The 20432-nt window shown below is 39.2% G+C and overlaps 1 protein-coding gene across 2 annotated transcripts; it reads left to right on the forward strand.

Moving 5' to 3' along the window:
- Positions 1 to 869: 869 nt before the first annotated feature.
- On the forward strand, positions 870 to 19001 carry porb (P450 (cytochrome) oxidoreductase b). 2 transcript variants are annotated; one of them, XM_034548219.1, is made up of 16 exons: positions 870 to 1000; positions 3640 to 3811; positions 9506 to 9554; positions 10334 to 10462; positions 10851 to 11003; positions 12206 to 12330; positions 12622 to 12711; positions 13363 to 13461; positions 13733 to 13849; positions 13973 to 14091; positions 14710 to 14891; positions 15097 to 15246; positions 15421 to 15688; positions 16075 to 16220; positions 16903 to 16988; positions 17430 to 19001. In XM_034548219.1, the coding sequence occupies exons 2-16, from the start codon at positions 3642 to 3644 to the stop codon at positions 17572 to 17574; spliced, it is 2028 nt and encodes a 675-aa protein (XP_034404110.1). In that variant the 5' UTR covers positions 870 to 1000; positions 3640 to 3641; the 3' UTR covers positions 17575 to 19001. The 2 variants fall into 2 exon arrangements, with proteins under 2 accessions (XP_034404110.1, XP_034404109.1); XM_034548218.1 differs by having other exon boundaries at positions 958 to 1000; positions 3609 to 3811.
- Positions 19002 to 20432: the final 1431 nt, after the last annotated feature.

The following is a 20432-nucleotide window of genomic DNA, read 5'->3' on the forward strand; positions in this document are numbered from 1 at the left end:
TTAAATAAATGGAGTAAAATGTTCAACATTTCTCTGTATGTACCAAAGAGCAAAATAAGTAAACACAAGGAGGTAAGAAGATAAAGATAACAAACAAATGAACTAAAATCTGAACTAGAAACTGAACTAAAACTAAGATCATACTCATAAACGCAAAAGTGCGTGGTCATTTGTATTTGATTTGTGCAAGTCCAGTAGATGTACAATATATTGTCTTGTATTGATATGATAAGTAAGTGATTTGCAATGTATTGATGAGTATTGGGAATAACTACAATGAGTGTATATGCACACACAGTTAAGAAGACTTAAGTAAAGTTAAATTGCTTCAAAATTGTACTTAAGTATACAGACAGTACATGGCTTCTGAGAGGTTTCAATATGCTCCCTAATGAATACCTCTTATACGTATACGTTCTTTTCAGGGTTAATAGTTCCGACGTTTTGCTTAAAATAGAGTAGTTGTTTTTTGGGCATTTTACTTAAATAATCTGAACACTTTTTCCATTATTAATATGCAGGTAGAAACCCCTCACAGGTTGTTGGGATATCTGCCTCTGGAACTGTGAACACAATACCCTTTAAGCAGGACACTGTGGACGAGTCAAGGATACACTAGTATGCAGGTTGAATTACGCAACCATGACCCATGGCCTGCTGCGCCCATAAATGTATAAATTGCGTCTCGAAAGTTATGTAACAGAGCACGTTACGTCCGCTCAGTGATGGAAGTAATTCCTTTACTGACCGGTCCAACTTGAGATACGTGTTTGATGTAATTAACAAATAAGCACACTGTATTGACAGAAGCTTATTTTCAAAATGCAAACATCTGCAGTGTATCAATAAATTGAACCATCTCTTGATTCGAATTATTTGTCGGTGAAAGTGCAGGAGTGCACCCCCGCGGCCGGGGTGGAGTTGGTTTGATCCTAAATGGCGGAAAGTTTCCTTCCGTGTTGAACACAGTGCGAGTCTGACACAAAGAGGGGAGGCGAAGGTAAGCACCACACCAAACTCACACATTTGAGGGGTTTTATTCGGCTTTATCCTGTGGCAGTCTGTGTGAATTACACGCCAGCTAATGTAGATTTACACCAAGGCTAGAAACTTAAACTACAGTTCATGTTTGTCCGCTGAACATGATCTAAAGAGAAGCGCTGACTCTTTGATACGAAAACTGCGGTGGACAACTTTCGTTTCCCTGAGATGAAAAAAACACAAGCTATCATGTTTTAGACAACACTTTAGTCTTCACATGGAGATGTCATTTTAGTATCACATTATGTGTTTTCAGTCAGTGTTGTCACGGTCCAGGCAGTAGTCAGGGCCCTATGTCCCGTCTACCGATAGTTATCTCCCTAATTTCCCTCGTAATTTCCCACTTCACTGCCATCGTCTAAAACTTCATTAAAATAAATAAAAATGGTGTCTACATTGCACGTGAAACTTTAATTCGCGCGATGGGAAACCCGGTGACTCTGGTGTGTTCATTATTTGCTCTGAGCAGAAGAAACGGGGGAATTGTTATGAACTCATGTCAACCTCGTCCATGTCCGATTTCATTCATCATTCAAACCTGCCGTTGGCAACAGCTTTTGGAGCTTCATTCACTGACGCACGTTAACCGAAGTCTCACATGATTTGTTGTTTGCCTCTGTAGTTGTCGAGCAACTTAAACAGTATAGTGTGTTTGTCGAGGGTCTGCGTGCCTATACCCGGGGAACTTGTTGTTTTCCTTCATGTCATGCCTTAGACATGCAATGCACCACTGTGTGTGAACCCAGCAAGAACAATTATAATCGGTAACTACGTTCTTAATAGTTTAAATAATTCAGTTGCCTGTGTGGCCGTGTTGTTGGGTTAACTGTCTTAGCGTCTGTTCTCAGTTTGAGCTGCTAATTGACTCAGCGGGGAGATCACTGTGTAAACTAGTCGACATCTATCATGATACTATTTAAAGGACCATCACATTAACTCCCCCATGATCAGACCTACCATTACAATTACCACAATATGTATTCTATCCTCGTTGATGTACGTGTGGTGGACAAAATACATCCTTTCAGTTGAATGCAAAGCAGTTCAAATGCACCACCAATAGTTAAGGTTCTGTTCCTTGTTTGATTCCAGCTGGGGACTATGGTATGCCTTTCTCCTCCTTTCTGCCTCTATACTGGGCTGGCCATTGGCCAATAAGGGAAAAAAAGGCCAAACACAACAATGTTTAAAGAAATACAAACAAGACGCAGTGTTTGTTTTCCTCCTATACCAGAACGTTAACTGTGGAGATAGCTCTGGCCCTGTGAGAATAATCCGTAAACCCTGGAGAGTTTAATTTACAACTGTGAAATGTTCCCTTTCGTGCATATCTTGGTCACAATTCTTTGATAACCAAATTTAAGTGATCTTAATTAAAATGTTTTATATTATGTGGCCCATGCAAACACATACTCTAGATATGGTAAAAGGACAAGAATTTGACAGACCGTACAATTAAACATAAACTAAACAGCAACAAAACTGCTGTTTAGCTACTGTCGTGTTAGGGTGTAATGGTACTGTCTCTCTTGCTATCTTGTGACTATTTTCCTGTTAAAAATGTCACACATTAAATAAGAGACAATCCATCATTCATATGTCATTGCACTGCGCTCATTTGTTTAAGTTGTTTTTATCTGACAATATTATCCCAAGTCTGTATCACAGCAACTTCTGTCCCTACTTGGCACGTCGTGCTTCACAATGACAACGTGGTATGCTTAATATGTCAGTAATTAGTCAGAAGTCAAGCAGTGAGCAAGCCAGGGCTTTAGAGTGAGTTTGTTCTGAGTTCATGGCTGTGTAGCTCAAACTGTTCTCTGGTTGCCGACCAGCCGGTACACAGGAATCTGAGAAACCCCAGTCCCATTGTTTTCACTCCTTGAACCAAGTTGAAACTTGAGAGTTGTGAACATGATGTGCTTTTGTGCTTAGTGTGAAAAGAGCTGCTGTCGTTGATGCATGACAAGAAATTCTAAAGCAGTGGATTCAGATGTTATAGTATGTATCAAGTCCATTGTCCAATAATGCATGCACAAAAGCCATCATTGTAGGGTATGGCATGTAGAATACTGCTCACATGTGTTAGCAATCATATTGCTCTGTTCAGCATTTTAACCAGTTTTATGCCAGAGTGCCCCGTTTTGTTCAGTTAGATTGTTTTAACTAAGACTGTTAAACTAAAATTGATTTTAAAAAGTGGAATTTTAATTACAGCTATAACATTAATTATAACATAATGGTTTTGTTATTAATATTATGGTGGGTAGTATTTCGTTCAAGATGTCAGTCTGTCCAACACAACAGTAAAACACACAAAAGGGTTATTCAAGTTGCTTATTTAGTCTAATAATCAGTCCAAGAGAATTTATGATATAGACTTGTTGGATGTGGTGAATATTTGCTCTTTTCTTCTTCTTTTTTTAACTTAAATAAATGATGGCTAAATTCAAAGTAATCAATTGATCAAGAAACTTTCTTTTTCATAATAGACTGTGGTCTAACACTGTTTGTTCTATTTAATTCAATTAATTTTGTATAACCCAAAAATCACAAATGACATACAGTGTATGTCCCTTTTTTGTGTCAACATGACAGACATGGACGCTGAGACCACCGCCCACACCGAGCCCATGGCTGATGAAGAGGAGCCTCTTTTCAGCAACTTGGACCTCTTCCTTTTCTCCCTGATTGTCGGCCTTGTTGTTTACTGGTTCATGTCCCGCAAGAAGCCTGAGCCCATCCCTGAATTCAAGAAGCTCGACACACCGTGAGTATCCATCCCAGTATACCTTGGATTTTATAATAAAAAATAAATAATACATTTGTTTACATCTTTAGGAGAATACAAATTAAGGTTTCTTTAAGTTAAAGAAATAAGTTGAAAGCTGCCTAATGCAATCGGAAAGGTGTGTATTTTTTATTTTAGGGATTGTGTAGATTTAACAGATTCAGATTGCTGTTCGGTTTATTGATCAATCCTGGTTTTGATTCATGGAATATTTTTGGAATAATATTCTTAATAATCTGCGCGTGTGCGCACATTAGAATAAAATCTATAGCCATATTGTATTTGAGCTCACACATACAGTTGTTTATGTAAAAGCGATACAATGTTGGTGGCATGAGAGGATACTTTTTTCAGTCTTCATGTGTTGGTCATTGGACGTGATTTATAGTTCAGCATTAAGAAGAATGATTAATAGGTGTGTATCTTCAGTGACCTGCATTTCTGATTAGATTTTTAAAAATATATTATCCTTCACTCAGACAGGGTCTAGTTGACATTGTATGAGCCCTGAAGCAAGTGTGTGAGAGTTCACAGCTTCAATCTTGTAAATGTTCCACTAGTAGCGACCTTTGTTTTGCTCTTCTTGTCCTGCTCTTTATCAAAGTCTTCATTACTTAACTTATCTGATGTCCCTCTCATGTGGAGGGGCCTTTTCCCTTCTCTCATAACTAGGGTCTGTCACAATCATGACGTATTAGTTGAGGATTAATTCTACAAATAATTGCGATCAAATATTTTAATTGTTTTACTGTTCATTTTATGTCTCACAGTGGTGCTGTTGTGTTTGGCTTTGCAGATAGAGCTCGATCCTGCAAAATTATTCATTGTTTGCAGTATCAATTCCACTTTCTATAATATATACTGAAACAATGTTTCTCCTCTCGCTCCGCTGCACTGATTTATTTTTAATTACTTGTTCTAAAACTGTGTTGTGTAGGCCGCTCTTATGCAGCAAAAAGGTGGTTCAAGGCGGTTAAGTAATGTAAAAGGACATTACAGACTGGGTCCAGGAAGCGGGGGACACCTTTTTATTTTATGGGACGGAAGATTTGTTGTCTTTCTGCTGTCCTGATGTCGACAGAGTTTGTTCCACCACTGTGGAGCCAGGACAGCAAACTGTAGTGACTTTGTAGAGCCCAGCCCCCTTCGTAGTGAGGGAGTAGCAAGCCGATTGGCGGTAGCAGAGCGTAGTGGATGTGCTGGGGGTGTATGCTTTACCCATGTCCAAGATGTAGGGTTGGCTCGAGCCATTCACAGCCCGACAGACTAGTACCAGGGTCTTGAATCAGGTTCAAGCAGCCACTGGGAGACAGTGCCGAGGAGCCAGATTTAACTTCTGTCCGTGGACATAAAGGACCCCCTTTGGACAATTTGAGAACCTGGATTAAAGCTGAGCCACGGTGTGTGTGTCGAGTTTGCCCGAGAGAGAGAGGCCAGTGTGCTGTGTAGACTTTGCTCCAGGGTATAGTTGTTGTGTAGTGTATATAACAATATTAGCCTTGATGATGCATGTGCAAAGCGAGTATATCCGCGTTGCCATGGCTTGAAACCATGACATCTTGAATATTGCATATCGAGTCTGTGTAAGACAGCATAACACTGGAGCATGACAAACCCACCTAGTATTTCACTCAATGAATCTCCCGATAATGCAAAAAGATCTCGGGCAACTCAAATAATATTAAGGCAATTATGTAAAAATAGCTGCAGGCTTTACTCATCATTTAGTGGAAGGATGGAGGCGTGGCTTAGTTTCAGCGGACCCTCCTTCCACTGGCCACTTTTTAAGTCCCTCCCCCACTTGCAACACAATTTCTTTGGTCACCGGAGTAAAGCCTCAGGCCAGCAGCAGCCTCACTCGCTGTGTGGCTGAGTTTTTGTGTGGTTATGTGAATGGAGACAGTGTTGGAGGCCAAGTGGGGGAGATCCTGACCATTTGTGTGAAAACAGGAGGTATGCGTGAACGGGGCGGGGGGAGACCCCTGTAGAGCTTGTTTTGCTTTGGGAAAAGTGTGCATCTGTTGAAGGCGGGAATACATGAAGAAAACATAGAGCTGGTCTCCCCTCCCCTTAAAGGGAGCAGTGATTACCTAACTGTTATGAAGGGGGCGTAGTCTTCTATGTCTTTCCTGTGCTTTTGTTTTTGGCCCTGAACCCATTTTGAAAGTTCCCTGGAGAGTGAACGAGGAGGGCGAGCCAAGCTGCTTTTGTGAGTCCTCTCCAAAGGTGGAAAGTTGAGGCAAAAGACAAGCAACCCTTTCTTTGCCCTGAGTTGCTTTTTAAAAAAAAATCTTCTTCTTTCCCCACTCCCCTGTTTTTCGTGTGTGTGGTGGGTGTGTAGTTGCTCTGCCACTGGAGAAAGACCATGTCACAAATAGAATCCTTTTATGATAAATGAGGTTGCCATAGCAATGACATTCCCCTCTCCTCCAGTGAGATGGGGGCGGGGGATACTTCAGAAAATCTAGCGTTCACGGCTCTTCCCCCCTCCTTCAATGGTCCACCGAGGAGTTGCTCTGATAACCGACCAAATGCTCAGAATGGATCTCGTAGACTTTTTTGTTCCCAACACCTTTCAGACCGGAGAGGAAAAGGGGCGGGGATGAGGAGGAAGGCATTTTCAGCCCGAGAGTGTTTCATTGTGTGTTTGTGTGAGTCAAAAGTGTGGGTCTGCAGCTCGGCTACATTTTATGGGGAAGTCAGTTTCCCACCATTGTGTCCTCAGCGGTTGCCAGACACTGACAGGACTTACAGGCGTGTGGAGTTTTGTGTGTGTGTGTGCAGAACAGACGCTGCTGGTTTCAGAGAGCAGCACAGGAAGAGGCAGAGTTAAGATTGTGTTGGAGCCTCCGAGGGTGAAGCCAGGCAGCTCTTCCAAGACTGCGAGGGCCCTGCCTGCCGCCTTTCTGTAATGGTTTAATTTTTTTTTTCCTCCATCCTGTGGTTTTGGAGCGTTGAGGTCCTGTTTTTGATTTTGAGTGTGGCGGTTTCCGGCGTGGCCTAGCTGGTGGTGCTACAGGCAGTGGTGAGCTAAAGGGCTGCATGCCATGGGCTGTGTCTTCTCCCTGCCAGAGGACAGGAGAGATGCTGCCGAGAGGTCAGTAAAATGTTTGATTCACTGCTCCTGCTAAATAACTTTTTTTATGATTATACCTGCTTGAAATTAAAATGCCGTAAACATTTGCCACCTAGCTATTGTTTAATCTTCCCGTTTAGTGTGATAGCACAGATCACGCGAGGCCAATGTACGTTTTTAAATGACACCATGTGAGTGATTTGTTGAGTGTTCAACTCGTGGCTCGTTTCCAAAGTAAGCTCTACGTTTGCTTGTTTCTAGCACAGACTGGCAAGGTAGTGTTTTCAAAAACCATACAATGTTCCCAGTTACGCAAGAGATTGTCATCAAATCTGTTTTACTACAAACATAATATGATTATGGGGTCTTCTGTTTGTTCCCCTCTTTTCCACAAGCTCTTCAGACACTGTGCATCGGTACACATTGTGTTGCACATTTTCCGTCTTGTTTAATTTTACTGGGGTCAGATTGCATATTGAAAAACACGTCATTGGTTGTAGTACGCTCACCTCCACGTTTGAGTGTTTGCAGATTAGGACTGAATTTACTCTGTGTGCTTGTTTGAAAAGATGTAGTTCCTGGCTTGGTGGATGAATGGAAAATGTATTCTGACCATACGGATGACGAGCTCTGAACTGTTTTGACTAAACTGTACATTGTTCAAACAATAAGGCCAGCATGCATGAGTTGTTTTCACGTGGCACTCCAGCCATTGAAGGAAAAGGTGTTCAAGATTATGAGGCCATGTGCATCTTATTGGAGCCCAACTGGCAGTCTGAGCAGATTACTTTACTTTAATAGAAATCCTGACATTAAAAACATGCAAAGCCACGTTTGTCTGCTTCAAATAGTGTTGTTACTTTAAGGATGCAACTAGTTCCTCAACACTAATGATGTCGTCAACTATGATCTGTTCCCTTTGTTTTTGTCTGTATGTTATGTATTTTTTCCTTTTTTATGTGGTTCATATTAAGACTTTGTACGCTAGTGACATTACATGATGACCCTAAATAAAGTAACCCAACTATTTATAAAATGGGGAAATTAATCAAAAGGCATATCTTTTGCTGTATATGCGCTTGTTTAGTTTTACACAAGCTCAAGATACATTTGTTGACGCATTATTAAGATGCTAAAGATTGTGAGCTCTCATAACCTGGCTGGATGTTCTTCTCATGATGCTCAGACGATCCTCCCTCTTGAGTGTCTGTGGGTGTGGCTGACGGTCTCAGCTGGTAACCTCAGGAAGAGCCTGCTAAAGCTGTCAGGAATGCTTCAGCTTGGGGGGCAAAGACCTGTTTTAAATTGTTATCAGGAATTTACACCTCGCTTCAGAATGCAGTCTAAATGAACCACTGGTGCCCATATTTATGGCATGTTGGGCATCATGCCTGCCTCTAAAACACATGAAGTTGTGTGCAGAAGTCAAATATAGCAAATACATGCATTGTCTCTATAATGAACTATCCTACTGCTTTGTTGCGTTCAGGTGTGGAAAATCTAAAAACATATTCCTCTGAGATTCAACCTCTGCTTGTAGTTATGTGAAGCCCTATTATTCATTTTTCAGTGCAGACAGAATTGCAGCTGGACCTTTGATGCTGAACGAAGCGGCGTTGCCTTTAATTAGGCTCCATAATAGATTTTACTTCCTGTGTTCCTTTTTTTCCACACACAGCGTGTTCGCACATGCTGTTTTGATCTGTTCCCGCCCATTAATTCATTAGTAGGAGTATCAGCCACTTTACACTTTTTCAATTTTGAAAATTGCACGTTATACTCCGCTGACTGGTATACGTAGTACGTGATCTTGTGCACGCGGTCGGTATGAATAATGCTTGTAGGGCTGCTGAGTCACTGCTCTGCTCTCCCTGTTATAAGAATAACACTAACTAAATGACGAGACAATAAGGCCACGTTGCCAAAGAGTTGGTGCTACACATTTATTTTGATGCGGACTATTTAAATCAATAATTTTCATTTATGATAATACTATTTTGAAATTATTATAGTACATATGGAAAATTAATGAATCACATAAAATAATAAAAATCCATGCTTTTAATGAAAAAATGCACTGCAAAACTCTTCACATGCGTACAAAAAACTGAACTGAATTAGTTTGCCTAGAGTCATAAATTTGGCCCAAACTATTTACAATTGTCCCTGACCCTGCAGTTCCCTATAAGTCAGTGACTGATCATATTGACTTATTAATCAGTTCTACCAGTTTGTTTGTGAGCCTTCTACCTAGAAGAAGCATCGGACATGGACAGCTGCGGACACCATGGACATATAATATTGATGCTATGTCCGCTTGGAGGACTCGTTCCACACATGCGCTGTAGAATGTATAACTTTGGCTCAAGAAGTCAAGCTTAAGTAAACCATGTTTATGTTAAAAAAGTAGGATTTGTCGATTGTGGTTTGGAAACGCAACATTCGAGCTGGTCCCTCCTATTAAAACTGATGGTAAACATAATGGTTATTGCTCGTTAGTTTTTAATCGTAGTGTCATGGTTAAAGTTGTCTCTGTGTTTTTTAGCCTCATTACTTATTAACAAGTCAAATGTGTTTCTCTTCACCCCCCCTCACAGAGCACCCACCACAAGAGAAACCAGTTTCATCGAGAAAATGAAGAAAACAGTGAGTGACTTGGTCCTTCCCATTACATCTGCTTCAGTTGTGTTCTTTGTTGAATGTCTCATGTTTCCAACATGGAGTTTTCCTCCAAGAGCAGTTGTGTGGCTGTTGTTTCAATACATTGCTCTGGGTTTTAAAAGAAGACTGTGAGCCATTTGGACTTGAAAATGTACAACATTAAAGAATGTTGATCAACCTCAGAGTTGGTTTTCCAGGTACAAAACCTGTTGATGGTCGTGTTTTAGTAAATTTAGTTAACCTCTTCCTGCTCAGTGGATGAAGAATATAATGATGACTATGGCCTCCTCTGCTTATGCGATATCTACTCTATTCAGTTCTAGTTTTAGAAACACAGTTCTGACTTTGATGGTCACAGTTTACAAGCCAACCTTGAGAAAAGACTTTGGTTTTGAATCGTGTGGTTTTGCAGCAAATAGTTCAGATCCCATGATGATGGCAGACAAGAACTTTGGTCCACAGTTTCATTTCAGTTTGTCTCTGTTTTTCCTTGTTATGAATTATCATGGCAACAATGTAGACAAGAATGAAGTATTTTAGGATTCTTACAAATGCATGCACAAATGGATCTTGTTTGTTTGTGAGAAAATAAGGTGTATGTTACAGATATGTATTTTGTTTTCTTCTTTGTGTGTGTGTGTGTGTGTATGACGTTCAAGTCATATGAAGGTATGGTTGGTTTGTGTTTCATACCATGACAAGAGAGAAGGGTCAGCTTTTTATATGACCCAAGTAAATGCAAGTGCGTGTCAATATGTCCACAGAGCAAGAACATCATTGTGTTCTACGGCTCCCAGACGGGCACCGGAGAGGAATTCGCTAACCGAATGTCCAAAGACGCTCAGCGCTACGGCATGAAAGGAATGGCTGCCGATCCAGAGGAGTATGAAATGGTACATTGCTTCATACAGACTTCAGAATTAAAATGAACAGAGGTCTTTCTCATTCTGTTTGATATTACTTATGATAGCTGCTGCCAGTTTATTACGCAAGGAGCATGTGCTCGGATCATAATGCGCAAGTTATTTCAGTCACAATTATTCAAAGTGCCAAAAAGTATGATCTCACGCTTCATCTAGGAATGTGCCGCAACACTGCTTTGAGAACCGGGATAGGCATACGTTATCTGCTTAGATTTGTTCGTCATGTGTAAGAACTTGCATGTTTGCTGGCAGGGAAGATCCTGAGGCAGCAAGTTCAATATTGAAGGCAAACTTCTTTTAAAAAAATTAGTTCTTTAGTGCTCACTGCCTCTGATCATTATGTCTCATCTTGTTCCAGGGGGAGCTGTCCCGGCTGTCTGAAATTAAAAACTCCCTCGCCATATTTTGCATGGCCACCTATGGTGAAGGAGATCCAACAGATAACGCCCAGGACTTCTATGACTGGCTGCAGGAAAATGATGATGAGGATCTCTCTGGACTAAACTACACAGTGAGTCTTAATGGCCAAGTTTTTTATTTATTTATTTATTTTTTAAATAAAGAAATGTCGTTTTAACACTTACAAGCTCACAAAAACTCTGAATATTGTCTAAATGGTCATAACATGCGATTGTTTTGGAAGGATGTTGTTGTAAGTGGTGCATAAATATGATGGCATTAGGTTATCCGTTTAACAAGCACAACACAAACCACAAAGGGGATGCATAATGCCAATGTCCATAAAAACATTGTGTTACTTTCTGTTCTGCACATACGTTTGTTGCGATTATTTAAATCATCAATTCATCTGTCCTTTAGTTTCGCCTAAATTTATTTTTGGTTCATACAACATCAAAGCATGGTGAAAAATGCCCGTCACAATATCCTAGAGCCCAATGTGATGTCATCAAGCCAAACTCAAACAAACCCAATACAACGTAGTTATTAGGAATTCAGGAACATACATTTTTTTTTTATTTTGCACAACTGAGAAACCTTTAAACATTTGGCATCACAAATTACTAAACTATTATTAGTTTGCCAAAACAGTTGCTGAATAATGATGTCGTGATTCACCGTGTTTACTAATGTTAAAATCATGCGAGTTCAGTTGATGTAATAGACTTAAAATGAGTGACCGCGTGCACATTTACTGTATAACTTCTGTTTAGCTCTCTATCAAACTAAAACAATGGAAAACATTAATACAAAAAAATGCAAATGATTTCACTTTGATATCTTTTAGAGCTGTTACATGTAGGTTTGGACCACAACCTATTTGTTTCGTGAGTCACGCTATGTCTGTCTGTAGCTTCACTAGCATGGGCGGGGTCGGGCTTTGTGTGCACCATGAAAGAAAGGGCCTTGTGTGTTGTGCTGTTTAAGTTTATTTAGATCCCCATTAGCTACCGCTTTGCAGCAGCTATTCTTGCCGTCTGTGCGTGCATGTGTGTTATTGTGTCATTGTTGGGGTGCAGAGCCTCTGGCCTCATTCTAGTGAAGAACTTGGCTGTGGGAATTTGAGACACAGTCGCGTCCTTCGTCCTGTATTTCATCTATTGTCTCTAGACATTTTTTCAGTATGGCACGTTGTTTTCATAACTCTCAACAACAACAACTTTAAAGATCATCATGTACTTTTAGTTCCATCTTAACTGCTTTTTTGCTTCAAGTACACACTGATGCTTTGTCTCTGCACTGTTCTGTCTCCAGGTGTTTGCTTTGGGTAACAAGACGTACGAACACTACAATGCAATGGGAAAATACGTTGACAAAAGACTGGAAGAACTCGGGGCTAAGCGCATCTTTGACCTTGGTTTAGGAGATGATGATGGCAAGTAAGTGCCAAAAAGGAAATGATGACTAAACGAGTGTAAAAGTGTTTGGTGCAGCACAAATTACAGGGTGTGGACCTAATAGTACACAGTAGGTAGCCAAACTAATGTGTCCACTTCTTTTGTTCAATTAGACCAGAAATCTGCATGTTGTCAGCTTATTTTCAAAAGACCAAGTCCATCATTGTCAAGTCTGATGTATGTGAAATGTTAATATCTTAAATAGAAAGTCTAATTTGTTGAATAAAGTAATGTTTAGATGTCTTTGCTGACTGGCCTGATGTTGTCTTTCAGTCTGGAAGAGGATTTCATTTCATGGAGAGAGCAGTTCTGGCCGGCCGTCTGTGAGCACTTTGGAGTTGAAGCCTTAGGAGATGATTCAAGGTTCATTCACTTTCACCTTTTAAAGTTTTTTGTGTCATTTCAAGTTGTACTTCTGTTCACTTACCATATTTTGTCCCCTTCTGTCTTTAATTGTCCTAATTTACCCGAAACCTTTTTCTCACCTACGTATGTGTTTTGAAGTAAATGTTACACGATATATGGCCTTCAGATGAAACGTAGTTTGGCCATAACGTCTATCTTTTAAGATACGGTAGCCAGATTTGGCTTCCTTATTCCTTAAGTAGAATTTTAACATGGACTTCTTTAGCTGAGGTTTAAGTAAGAACATAATCACAAGGGTTTCTACAAAGTATTGAATGTTCAGAAAGGGCATCGCTTTGTTTTCAAAGTTATAAATATGCTTAAATATAATACTTGATTTTTAACATAATCTGGTATTTCATCTCCACAATCACTCATGTGTGCGACTGTGGCTCAGTGGGGAGCAGGGTCATCCTTCAATCAGAGGATCGGCGGGTCGATCCCCGGCTCCGCTAGCCCACGTCCATGTAATAATCAAAATAATCAAGTGTTTTAAGTAGGCATGCTTCATCCTAAAAAAACAAGTACACGTCTGTCATCTTTACATGTGTGACTGTTGAGTGTCACATGTTTGAAGACACTCAAACTACTAGTCATTGCCCTTCACAGCATACGGCAGTACGAGCTGAAGGAGCACACCGACATCAACATGAACAAAGTCTACACAGGAGAGATCGGTCGTCTGAAGAGTTTTGAGGTCCAAAAGCCGTAAGTACCTCAGCAAACATGCTGCTCACTACCAGAACTCTTTGATCACGAGTCGCTGCTCACATTTCACCCACATGTTTAACCAAGTTTGCCAGAGTTCCCTTTCTGAAAATGACTCTTTCTGCCCCCTAGTGGACACTGGAAACATATTTCAAAAGATTCATTATTAATTTATTTGCAAAGTGATGGATCTTTTCTATTTAGATATTACATTTCTCCTGTGAACTCTATGTTCAACCGTTTGAAGTGTCTTTTTTAAATTTATTTACAGGCCCTTTGATTCGAAAAACCCATTCCTGGCTACAGTCACAGTCAACCGCAGACTAAACAAAGCCGGTGATAGACATCTTATGCACTTGGAAGTAGACATATCAGGCTCCAAGATCAGGTGAGCATGGTTGGATGTATCTATAGCTGACTCCCTTATACTGTTTGACTAAAGGAAAGAAAGTGCTTGATTAATTTATGAATACGGGTCAATGTCTGAATTTGTCACCCTCTGTAATTTCAGATACGAGTCAGGAGACCACATAGCCATTTTCCCCACAAATGATTCTGCATTGGTGAACAAGCTGGGACAAATCCTTGGAGTGGACCTTGATGCGGTTATCTCCCTTAACAACCTTGACGGTATGGCATTGAAAGGCTGAAGCACGTTGACTTTACTAGCTTGTCCCTGAAACCCTCCCTTGATATCTAGACTTGCAGCAGATGCATTGAATATAGTTATATTACTGCAGTAGAGCAGTTATTGCTGTAATATAAGTTGTTGACTTTTGTTACAAATTAAATTTCCTGTCGTCGTGGTTATCAAATGTACATGTAGTGGCATAATTGATGGTTGATACAGCTCCTGTTCAGTGCTTATTAACGTTATTGAACATGACAATTGGAGCACTAAGGACTTAATGATAAATGACGTGGTACACACAATGAGGTTATCACTCTGTAACTCCCTGTACAGATGTTTGTTTTGTGACCTCTAATCACATTTTAATTTAATTAAAGCCTGCTTTTAATATACAGACATTTTAGTAATACAACAAGTGGCCATCCTGATGTTTTATAATAAATCAAGCTCTACAAAAGTAGAAAGCATTTATTTCTCAGATCAATTAGAACCATAAGTTGACCTATACTGTTATATTTATATGTTATAGACATTAGACTTTTTTTCTTTTTTTTTTTAAGCTTTTATTAAACATTTATGTTGACCATAAAAAATAAATCTGTTTATACATTTTTCAGAGGAGTCCAACAAGAAGCACCCCTTCCCCTGCCCCACCAGTTACCGCACAGCCCTTACTCACTACCTGGACATCACAAACTCCCCTCGCACCAACGTCCTCTATGAGCTGGCACAGTATGCCTCCGACCCCAAAGACCAGGAGAACATGCGCAAGATGGCCTCTTCTTCACCTGAGGGCAAGGTCAGTGCCTGGTGGAAAGAATTAATTGGTGTTGGAATAATGTTTTACACCAAACTGAAATTCTGTTATTATCGAGTTGATGTTATTGAAACACATCTGCAGTTACATCTCATCTCTGTATGTTATTGATGCTCTAATTCCCCCCCAACCCTTTTCCTCCTCTCACGCTTCAAGGTATTGTCTTTCTGTTGCCATGTCTCAACAGGCTCTCTACCAGAGTTGGGTGTTGGGTGCCAGTAGAAACATCCTGGCAGTCCTGGAGGATATGCCTTCGTTGAAGCCTCCCGTTGACCACCTGTGTGAACTGCTGCCTCGTCTCCAGGCTCGCTATTATTCCATTGCCTCCTCTTCAAAGGTAAATCACCCGTGACGGGCAGAGTTCTATCCTTTTCACTTTTCTCACAGACTTGTTCTTTAACAAATGTCATTTTGCTGATATGGGTTTTTGGCAGCAAAGAAGCACAAATGTTTTTGCTCAGATGTGAGGATTATAGCAGAGGGCTGTTGGTAACTTTACCGCGTTCTGTAGGTTCACCCCAACAGCATCCACATCTGTGCCGTGGTGGTGGAGTACAAGACTGGGACTGGCCGCACCAACAAGGGAGTTGCCACCAACTGGCTGAAGAACAAACTGGTCACTGATAATAGCCACAAGTCCACCGTTCCCATGTACATTCGCAAGTCTCAGTTCCGCCTGCCCTTCAAGGCCACCAACCCAGTGATCATGATCGGCCCTGGGACCGGAATCGCTCCCTTCATGGGCTTCATCCAAGAGAGAGCCTGGCTCAAAGAACAAGGTATTTATGATGATGATGTTGTTTGTCTGCCCTTTTTACAACCTACCTAATGTCTCCACAAGTATAGAATGATGAGGGCAAAGACCTACACATATGTGTGTGTCATTTCTGTCCTTGTGTACACTTCACTGCCCACAAAAACATATTTTAAAAAGCATTCAAGGGTATGGTTAATAGTTAGAAGTAATCAGTACTTTATTCACTTTAATTCAGTTGTCAGCATACTTGCTTACTCTGAAACACAGATCTATTAGTTAAGTGCTTTTAAATCATCATAAATGTGTGTGCGGTTTGGTCTGAGGATGACTTGATATGTTATATTTTTAAAAACCTCATTGGAAGTGGAATAATTAGCAGGCATGAAATAACCTTTGTTTTGTTTGTAGGAAAGGAGGTTGGAGAGACGGTGATGTTTTTCGGCTGCAGATATAAGAATGAGGATTATCTCTACCAGGAGGAGCTGGAGGAAGCCGAGAAGACCCAAGTTCTAACGCAGCTTAATGTTGCCTTCTCCAGAGACCAGGAGCAAAAGGTACGGCCGTCTCCTTCACTGTTGTTAGTGTCCCGTTCACTGAAAAAACCAGCAGGGCAGTGGCTCAGTGCAACCTGCAGCGAGCTGCCATGCAATGTCTCTGAGGAGTAGCTGCTCAGCGAGCTGCGGAGAAGTGCACTCAAACTTAAAGTTGGGGATAGTTTAACTTTTGGGTGGAGTCCTGTGACATGTTCACCTACATGTCAAGGAAGTTCCTCCTGCTTGAACCACAAACAACACGCCTCCAAAAATGATCTTTATGTTATTTAAATAACTGAACACTGTTTTGGTAATTTAATTAATTCAGACAATTGGGGGAAACAATTTATTAGATTATAAATGAACTGTAGACTGTATCGGCATGTCGCAATATTGCTTTCATTGTAATAAAACGCATACAGATAAATAATCCAGAACTTCTTAAAATTGTTTGAAATATACAGTTATGGTTACAGACTCTCTTTCCACCTCCCTACACTTCGATTTGTGATAGTAATGTTACATGATAATCTTGAAGGGAAAATCTAATATCACGACAATCATAATACTGTGTATAATTTATCTGTGTGTGTGTGAGTTGATGAACCCTTTGTTACTTATTTATTGTTCGTGTGTGTGGAACTTTTCGACCATGTGATGCACATATGAACAATGTTTCCTCTTTCCATTTTCCCAAATAAAGGTGTACGTGCAGCATCTCCTGAAGAAAAATAAGGAGCACATCTGGAAGCTGATTCACTCAGACAACGCTCATATCTACGTCTGCGGGTAATTAACACAATTGAACAGCAAAATATTTTAATTAAATAACGTGTATTCAGATAGACAACTTTTATATTAATGTGTTTATGTTGTCAAATAATACTGAATTGAGTAGTTGAATTGTGGTACACTGATCATGTGTGACCATTTGATATAAAGGACTTAGGAATGTACACTGGAGGTAAAACAAAAGCTGAAATATGGAAACACACATTCTCTTTGGCACCTCCTAGCGGGATAGTGAGCATTTAATCATTCATGAATCAATAGCAAATATCTTCTACCATGTTTGAGGTCAACATTATTGCTGGCAAGTGGCTAATGATCACCTTTTTGATTTAAAGGAAAAAGCCTCCAGTAGATGGACAAACAAGGAATATATAATATGGAATGTGACACTAAAACAAAGACGTCGAGACATCTAAAATTATCTCTTTCTTTATTTAGGGATGCCAAGAACATGGCTCATGATGTGCAGACGGCCCTCTATGAGATAGGAGAAGAACTGGGAGGCATGACGCGCACACAGGCCATTGATTACGTCAAGAAAACTGATGACAAGGGTCGCTACTCACAAGATGTCTGGAGTTAAAGAGCCTCAGAACCAGCATCAGCCTTACTACTCAAAGTGGTGCGTTTCAATTTTCTTTTTTTTGTTGCGTGTCTTGTTTATCAGGACTGGAAGAAAAAAAACATTACACATGTGTTCGTCACCCTGGTTCATCAGAGCTAGAGGTAGCAGAAGATCATGAGGCAAACACTACCTCAGCAGGTTGTGTTGATAAACACACTCAGCAAGTTCAATCTGTATTTTGTAAGGGTACTTCATAATGTGTCTGGACCACCAGCCTGTGTTTTCTGGAGTCCTCACTGGAGCCATGGTGTCACACCCCGTCTGCAGCAAAGAGTCATCCTCCTTTCAGATTTTATTTTTTTGAGATTCCGTTTTATATTAATGAGTCGATCGGCGCAGCTTCATATCTTTTTATAAGCAACTGATGACAACTCGAAGTGCTACGGCGAATCGCTGCTCCCCAACTCTGGATCTACACAACATAATTCCAGTGAGATCATAAAGATTTCAATTGAAAATGTAGAAAGCTTATTCAGTTTTTAACTTTCATCTAATTCATTAACGGATTATAGACGTAAAACACCACAGCAAATAATTTTGTATCCTGTGTATGTCTAAATGAAAAGCATTGTGTGTTTCCTTGGGGAACGCTGCTGACTTCAGTGTCTCTCAGACGATCTTGTAAGATTTTAGAAAGCACTTAAAATACATTAAATATTCTAGACAAAATGTATAAATTGTAATAACTAGTATGCAATTATCTTTTGACAAGGGATTTTGCCTGTTATGCATAAGACGCAACAACAGTGATGCAAAGGGGAAGATCATTCACACATAAAAACATGAGATTATGTACTTGGTATTTACCATAATAGCAGGCCTTTTAAACTAATCTGTAAGCACCCTGTAATATTTGCAAAATGTTCATTTGAAATATTGTGTTTGAAACCAGATCTGGCCTCCCAAATAGTGGTTGTTTAATTGATATGCATCTGACGGCAGAGGAGTATGAAATGGGAATGTATTATGGCAGTAACACTTGGACATATGACAACCAACTCTGCTCGATTTGTTATCTGTATTTTTTTTTAAATTATTTTGTCCAAACACATATGCACCACTACATGGAGAAGATGACCAGACATATCAAAGCATTTGGTGTCTCACTCCGCATTTGTCAGTCAGTCCTTTTTGTGTGAATATGGGGAGTTTGAGGAGTGCAGCCAACCAGTTAAAGTGCAGCCTGTGCCTTTTTACCATTGCCTTATGTATTTAGTTAGAAATTAAACCCTGATGTTTCACTGTCTCTCGCAGTTTTTATTTTTTTCTTCCATTGTTATAGAAAGTCACCTTACCTGGTGCGGTCAGTTGTCATTCCTCTTTATAACGTAATAGTTTGATTTTATCAAGGCATGCATTTTGTAATTAATAAAAATTGAATAATTTGTTGGCTCAATTACTTTTTTTGTTTCAATTAAGTTTCACTTTGTGTGTGTGTGTATGTATGTATGTGTATGTATGTATGTGTATATATGTATATGTATATATATATATGTATGTATGTATGTATGTATGTATATATATATATATATACATACATACATATATATATATATATACATATATATACATATATATATATACACACACACACACACACATTATATATATATATATATATATGTGTGTATATATATATATTATATATATATATGTGTATATATATATATATACATATATATGTATATATATATGTGTGTATATATATATATATATATATCTGTGTATATATATATATATATATAATACATATATATGTATATATATATATATATATACATATATGGTGTATATATGTATATATATATATATATATACACATATATAACATATAGTATGTGTATATATATACATATGTATATATATATAATATATATATATATACATATATATGTGTGTATATATATATATATATGTATGTATATATATTACACACACACACACATATATATATATATACACATATATGTGTATATATATATATGTATATATATATGTATGTATATATATAATGTGTGTGTGTGTGTATGTATGTATATATATATATATATATATATATATATATATTTCAGCCATTTGTTGTCAGACAGCTCCATCACATCAATACTCTCAATCTAGTAATGTTGAGACTAGAGTTACACAGGTTGCAGTAAATTTATGTTTGGATTGTGTTGTAATCATGAGTGATTTAACAGTATCGTTACCAGCAGCAGCATGTTTCGAGGCTTGTGATGGCCTATAAATTTAATTAATCTGATCAAAATCTGTTCTGGGTTATCAAAAAGTCACTTTCTCTGACTTTTTTCCCTCTACGCTAGACTATAATTTATAAATAATGAATTATACAATCTATTAGTGGAAACTTAGGCTGGACAACATTAGTTGCCACATGACTCACTACACAAGTCTGGGACCACTATAGATTGTGTTTACATCTAAGAGAATGTCCAAATTGTTCAATTGTTTGTACGAGTGGTTCTTCCATGAGGCCCGTTGTCCAAAAAGATGGACTTTACAGTACAATATATGGGTCCAGAAACCTTTCATAGCAGAGCACAGGTGGAAACTAATCTATTGCCAACGATGATTAAGCGTCCCTAAGAACCAAAAGTAAGTATGCACAAGAAGATAATACACTTAATTTTGATCAATGTTAATTGTGGGCTGACACTTGCAAAAACACCGATACGCTCCTTTATCCCGTTATTCTCAGTGTCTATTTGGAAGTGAGCACATGATGGAATAAATATGAACATGAATCGTCTGTTTAATATTGTTTAACTAATAAGAGAGCACGCAAAACTGCAGGTGCCCGC

This window comes from Cyclopterus lumpus, chromosome 13, assembly GCF_009769545.1.
Source record: "Cyclopterus lumpus isolate fCycLum1 chromosome 13, fCycLum1.pri, whole genome shotgun sequence".
In the NCBI taxonomy this organism is placed as follows: Eukaryota; Metazoa; Chordata; class Actinopteri; order Perciformes; family Cyclopteridae; genus Cyclopterus; species Cyclopterus lumpus.

Bases quoted from the DNA above. Each gene is read 5' to 3' on its own strand.
- porb (XM_034548218.1), top strand. From the start codon at position 3,612: ATGTCCCTTTTTTGTGTCAACATGACAGACATGGACGCTGAGACCACC. The intron at 3,812-9,505 runs GTGAGTATCCAT...CCCCCCTCACAG, and splicing joins TTCAAGAAGCTCGACACACC to AGCACCCACCACAAGAGAAA. The intron at 11,004-12,205 runs GTGAGTCTTAAT...TTCTGTCTCCAG, and splicing joins TCTCTGGACTAAACTACACA to GTGTTTGCTTTGGGTAACAA.